The 6,761-nt window shown below is 40.6% G+C and overlaps 1 protein-coding gene across 2 annotated transcripts in view; it reads right to left on the bottom strand.

Moving 5' to 3' along the window:
- sec14l7 (SEC14-like lipid binding 7) overlaps positions 1-6,761 on the bottom strand; it is a 74,906-nt gene that overhangs the window by 55,576 nt on the left and 12,569 nt on the right. The window contains exons 8-12 of one of the 2 annotated variants that reach the window (XR_007570509.1): positions 6,622-6,705; positions 6,435-6,541; positions 6,212-6,351; positions 4,736-4,905; positions 1,846-3,171 (exon numbers count right to left, since the gene is read on the bottom strand). Coding sequence is in view for 1 of the 2 variants with exons in the window: in XM_050053871.1 (XP_049909828.1) it covers positions 3,041-3,171; positions 4,736-4,905; positions 6,212-6,351; positions 6,435-6,541; positions 6,622-6,705 (632 nt within the window). In the remaining variant the exon portion in view is untranslated. Of the gene's footprint in view, positions 1-538; positions 3,172-4,735; positions 4,906-6,211; positions 6,352-6,434; positions 6,542-6,621; positions 6,706-6,761 lie in introns of those variants that run through there. The other variant, XM_050053871.1, reaches the window with a different exon arrangement.

The raw sequence follows: 6,761 nt of genomic DNA, 5'->3' as shown, positions 1-6,761 counted from the left end.
GTGTTTTTGGACGTTTGAATCTGGGGCGCCGTCAGCCTCCATTAGGTGGAGTTGTGTTGCTACCTCCTCTCCCCTTGGATCTCTGCAAGTGATGTGAGGACTCTAAAACTTCACCTGAGCCTCCCTCGGCATATGGGTGAGTAGATAATGGCTGAATTTACATTTTTGGGTGCACTATCCCTTTAAAACTCACTGCATTCAAAGAAAAACTCACATTACATTAAAAACAGTGCAGTTATAACCTGAGACAACCAGGATCTGAGGAGCTGCAAACACCAGTGGGAACCATTTGTCATATTATTCATTACTATGCCATATTTATCATATTTTTATTTTTGTTTCGTAATGCACTTTAATGTTGTCATGTTCATGTTGAATGTACCTGGATTCATGAGTAACAACACTTCATATTTCACTGTATGCTGCTGTATTTAAAGACGACAATAAATTGAACTTGAGCTACATGTGTGTTGCTGAGGTTGTGTATGTTGCAGTGGTGTCATACTGGACTACAGCATATTGAAATATGAGACATTACAACATTAAAACCAACAGTTTTTCTTTAATTTCTGCTTTTATTACAAGTAAACAAACAAACTAAGTGTAACTGAAGATTCTTCTTAAATTACAAAAATATCTTGTTCACATTATTTTGTGAATTCTGTCCTCATTATGACCTCATGTTGTTTTTCAAGGCTGTAATTACACATTTATTAATATTATAAACATCCTTCATTTCAACACATCATTTAGACTCTGATCATAAAGTCAAACAACATGAGCAGAACAAATGAACAATTATCAAACACATGATGATCTGACAGCTCGATGAATGACCTCATACAGTAACTTTGCTCCGTCTGTCTTCAGCTTGTCGTCCTTCTTTGTTTGTTCAGCTGTTCAGTCGGGTAAACAGGACAATACGGTCGTTAATTATCACATTAGATTACAAACACGTGACAACGACATGAACTGATGAGTTCATACAGTTAAAGTGATTCTGGTTTGAAATGCTGGTGAAACAAGTTCCTTTGAAAAAAAAAGATATCTATGACCTTCATTGTCCTGAAGAAACATGTCACATTAATTATCTATTCACAACGACCCCGGGGCCTCAAACCTTCAGGGGCCGAAGGATCGAGGATCACCTTATCGAGGTTTCTGTTTCTAATATCAGTTTCACACATTTCTCAAAAGTAAGTTCACTTCTTCATTCAACTGTGATCAACTGTAAATAAACGGTAAACTTAAATCAGTTTGGAAACACTGTCTGTGTCAGGATCAGCACATGATCTGTCACTCCTGAATAAATCTGTGCCAAAAGAGAAACTTCACACCTGCAGAAAATGTTGTCGTTCCTGGTTTCACTCCTCACCTTGCTGCAGTGATGTAGACGACGTACAGTCCAGTGAATTGGACTGCTTTGCACCGAGGTGTATTTGCATAGAGAGGAGACAGTTAGCACCAGACGTCTGCAGTGAGCTGATTTTTTAACATACTGTAAACAAATAACCAGGTGTTTATATTCAGTGTTGAAAATTACAGCAACCTAATTTATCCCTGTAGATTCCTCCTGAAGAAAGTCAGTTTCTTGGCCACATTGACACACGTAAAAACTAGAATTCCTGCTCCGTGGTTGTATGACTCCGCCCACCAGTCCAGTGTCTCTGACAGTCTCCATCCATGTCAGTGAAAACACGGATGCTTCACACACAGAAGATCTATACAATCAGCACAGTTTCAAGATTAGAGTCACCAATTCAGTATCTGACCAAATGTCTCCCCTTCTGTTCCTGAGATATGATGTTAAAACATGATGATGTCACAGTCAAGCTGACCTTTGACCTTGGCCTTTGATGAAAAAATCTGATCAGTTCATTGGTGAGTCCGGGTGGACGTTTGTGCCAAATTTGAAGAAATTCCCTCAAGGTGTTTTTGAGATATCGCATTTCAAGAATGAGACAGAAGCAAGGTCACAGTGACCTTGACCTCTGACCTTTGACCACTGAAATCCAATCAGATTATAGCTGAGTCCTAGTGAATGTTTGTGCCAAATTTGAAGAAATCCCATCAAGTTATTAAGGTACCGCATTCACAAGAATGAGACAGATGCAAAGTCACACGGACCTTGACCTTTGACCACAAACTTCTAGCCAGATTCTTCAGTGGACGTTTGTGCTAAATTTAAAGAAATGTCCTTATGGTGTTCTTGAGATATCGTATTCACAAGAATGAGACAGATGCAAGGTCACAGTAACCTTGACCTTTGACCATCAACTCTAACCTGTTCATCGAGTCCAAGTGAACATTTGTTCCAAATTTGAAGAAATTCCCATTAGGTGTTAATGAGATACTTTTTGCACAAGAATGAAAAAGGAAGGTCACAGTGACCTTGACCTTTAACCTTTGACCACCTAATTCTCATCAGTTTATTTTTCAGTCAAAGTGGACATTCGTGTCAAATTTTCAATGAAACTTCCTTGAGGTGTTTTGGAGAAATGAGACAGACAAGGTCACAGTGACCTTGATCTTTGACCTATGACCACCAAAAACGTATCAGTTCATTGCTGAGTCCAAATGGACATTTGTGGGAAATTTGAAGAAATTCCCTTGAGCCGTTCCTTGAGATATCACAAGGATGGACGGACGGATGGAAAACCCGAAAACATAATGCCTTCGTCCACAGCTATCGCCGGTGCTGCGGCTAATAATTTGTATTTAAAGCAGCTGTAGTCGATCTTGTTACAATAACAATACAGGAACTTTTGAGGGAAACATTTAGATGCTAAATGCTTCACTACGTTCATCAGCCTGTGTCTGCAGGTAGGGCACATGTGGTTATCAGCTGCATTGTAAAAGACCGCTCTATAATCAAGTTATCGAGGGATAATTACTGATTATAAACTAACACATACATGATGCGTACAGTGGGACAAACAGAGGTGTTGACAGGAAGTCCACAGTTGTTTTTTGCTCTGATGTAAGTGTATTGATTTTGCTGTCAGTGACTGGTGATACTCAGTGAACTCTGTGTTCCCGCTCACTGCAGCCTGCCATGTCCTCGGCTGTGTGGACTCTGCATCTGTCCGTCCGGCGGAGGAAGAACCTCGACTTTGTAGCTCACCCTCTTGGACTGCAGGATGCTGTAGCTGTTATCGAAACACAGCACGTCTGCACAAAAGCAAGGACACAACAGTTAGTTAACTACAACTGGCATCCTGCAGGATTTTAAAGGGAAACTTTGGTATTTTTTTAAACTGGATCCCATTTTCCTACATTCTTGTGTCTAAGTGACCAATGGGAACAACAATTTTTGAAACTGGTCCAGTATTGACTGAGAGCGCTGCAGCCAAACAGGCTACAGTGTCACCACTTGGGGCAATTGAGCACCGTCAGTTTACATTCAATAAAATGTCTTGTTTTTGTCACTGACAGGCTCAGATTGTTATTCTAAGTGTCTGACAACATTATGAAAGGATCCATACAGAGATAGAGCTTTGTGTTAAGGAGTAAGATCCTTTTTGTTTAACCAAAAACAGCCCTGAAATCACCATCACCAAACCCACCAGACTAAATTTAAATTGTGCTTGTTTTTGACACTGACAGGCTCAGATTGTTATACGTGTCTGAAAATATCAAGAAAAAGGTCCCCACAGAGATAGACTTTTTTTTTTTAAGACAAGATCCTTTTCAACTACAGGAAACAGCCCCAAAATTGCTATAGCCAAAACCCACCAGCCTCCATTTTGCTTGTTGTTACCACTGACAGGCTCAGATTGTTATACATGTTTGACAACATCAAGGAAAGGGTCCTTACAGAGAAAGATGTTTTTGTTAATAAGAAAGGTCCTTCTTGTTTGACAGGAAACAGCCCCAAAATTATGATTGCCACCAGATTATTATTCTAAGTGTCTGACAAAATTATGAAAGGATCCCTACAGAGATAGAGCTTTATGTTAAAGAGTAAGATCCTTTTTGTTTAACCAGAAACAGCCCTGAAATCACCATCACCAAACCCACCAGCCTCCATTTAAATAAACAGTCATTTTATCATCAATGTTGTCAGACACTTAGAACAACAATCTGAGCCTGTCAGTGACAAAAACAAACACTGTAAGTGGACGTAAATTGATGGTGTACAAATGCCCCAAGTAATTACATTGCAGCCTGTTTCGTCTCAATACTGGGCAACTTTAAAACTTGTTCCCATTGGTCACCGTTGTTTGGCTTCATATTGAACACAAAGACGTGAGAGTGGCATCAATCTCTTTGTGAATGTCTCTGCAAGAACGATTTCCAAAAATGTTGAACTCCTCCTTCAAGACTGTGCTACATACATATATTATATATTTATATATGTTCATATTTATTTATTGTTCTTTTGTGCTTTAATTGATGGTTTCTTTGCTAAACTTTCTTTGTTGCACTTGTAAATTACTTAACTTATTACTGCACTCTAACTATTTTACATTATATTATTAATATAATTTCATTTCATTTTCATATTCTTTGTGTTTAAATAAAGTATTTGTAGTGTAAATAAATCTGCAGTCCGTTCAATGTATTTACATTCTGTCATGGGTTTTCTTATTGTGAACGTTCCTGCCCCAGATTTAAGTTTCCTTCCTATCCAGGAGACACTGACAGGAAGTGATGCAACGTGTAAGCCATTAATCCCATGAATGCCTTTAAGTACACTGTGTGTGTGTGTGTGTGTGTGTGTGTGTGTACTCACAGACTCCAGGCTCAGAGCAGGTGAGGCCGCTGTCTTCAGGGACCAGGTGTGCATTGTAGCGTTCGCTGGGCAGAACCTGCAGCATCTCAGCCACTTTCTGTCCGACGCCGTCTTTGGTCCGTCTGTACACTCCGAACCCGATGTCCGCTCCGTCGCTGGCAAACTGCCACCTGGGAAGAAACACTTTGGTTTAATGATCTAACTTCATATTTCAAATCTCTAAAAATCAGGATTCTAAGCAATTCTCATAAAATTAGGAATGTCTCCCCTTCTGTTGCTGAGATATGACGTTAAAACATGATGATGTCACAGTCAAGCTGACCTTTGACCTTTTGACCTTCATTATTTTATCCTGTTAGACATTTGTGTCAAGTTTTGTCATAATTTGTGTGTTAATTCTTGAGTTATGGCCAAAAACATGTTTTGTGAGGTCACAGTGACCTCTGACCACCGAAATTCAATCAGTTAATCCTTGAGTCTAAGGGGACGTTTGTGCCAAATGTGAAGAAATTTCCTTTAGGTGTTCGTGAAATATCATGTTCACAAGAATGAGAAAGACAGGGTCACACTGTCCTTGACCTTTGACTTTCGACCACCAAATTCAATCAGTTTATTCTTCAGTCCAAGTGGACGTTTGTGCCAAATTTGAAGAAATTCCCTCACAATGTTCTTGAGATGTCACATTCACAATTCCATCAGGGTCACATTTACAAGACTGAGACAGAAAAGGTCACATAGACTTGACCTTTGACCTATGACTACCAAAATCTAATCGGTTTATTGTTAAGTCCACTGACCTTGACCTCTCACCTTCAACAACCAAATTCAAATCAATTTATTCTTCAGTCCAAATGAACATTTGTGTCAAATCTTTAAAGAAATTCCCTTGAGGTGTTCTTGAGATAGCGCGTTCACGAGAATGAGACAGATGCAAGGTCACACTAACCTTTGACCCATGACCACCAAATCTAATCAGTACATTGCTGAGTCCACTGACCTTGATCTTTGACCTTCATCTACCAAATTCTAATCATTTCATTCTTCAGTCCAAGTGGACGTTTGTGCCAAATTTGAAGGAATTCCCTCCAAATGTTCTTGAGATTTTGCATTCACAAGAATGGCGTGGACGCACGAACAGATAACATAACACCTTCGGCAACAGATGTCGCCGGCGCAGAGGCATAAAAATCAAGCTGATGATATCGTGTCGAAGACCTGACATGACTCTGATCAGATTTAGATAGGTGAGGAGAAGCACCTGTTCCCAGAGCTGGTTATCAGAATAACAGGAAACAGCAGCTTAAGTGACAGGAAACCCCTTTTAATGTGTATTGGAAAGCGTGTAGTACTGGTTGTTCGTCACACACTATGAAGTGACATCATGTACCAAGTCTTTGGCGTTCTCGCGAGTAAACCCTCAAATGTTTTCTGAGCTGCTAAAGAACGGAGACTTTAAGTCGGCAGGTTGTGTTGTACCTCAGGAGGCTGCTGGCTGCTGTGACATCATATTCTAGCTGGAGGACGGAGCCTCGGCTGATGGTCACGCTGCTGTCGTACTGAACCTTCACCGAGTCCTGAACGTAGTACGACTTGGGAACTGTGCCGCCGTACTTTATCTGCAACAACAACAAAGTCCGTCATTTCATCCAGGAACATTTATAGAGACTCACTGTCTGCTCCACCACGTCTGAGCTCTCACCATGGTTCTGCAGCGAGGGTCTCCATCAGGATCAGTCAGGGTTCCTCCGTAAACCACAGGAAGCTGCTCGGGGTCAATGTGTTTACGTAACACTTCCTGCCAGTTACCTTCAAACACAGTCATGAATCAGTAACTATGACACGGTAAACATTATACCTGCTAAACATCAGCATGTTTGTCATCTTACTTCCTAAAACAATGATCTTCCGTCGCGTCTCCTCACACAGGAAGTGTTTGATGAGGTTGTAGGCCATGGGAAACATTCTCGGAGCTGCAGCGAAGACCGAAAAACGAGATCAGACACAAAACTACCTGAAGTGAAGCCCG

This window comes from Epinephelus moara, chromosome 9 (genome assembly GCF_006386435.1).
Source record: "Epinephelus moara isolate mb chromosome 9, YSFRI_EMoa_1.0, whole genome shotgun sequence".
NCBI classification, from domain to species: Eukaryota; Metazoa; Chordata; class Actinopteri; order Perciformes; family Serranidae; genus Epinephelus; species Epinephelus moara.
The sequence above is the reverse complement of the archived record's forward strand: the minus strand, read 5'-3'. Positions and strand labels throughout refer to the sequence as shown.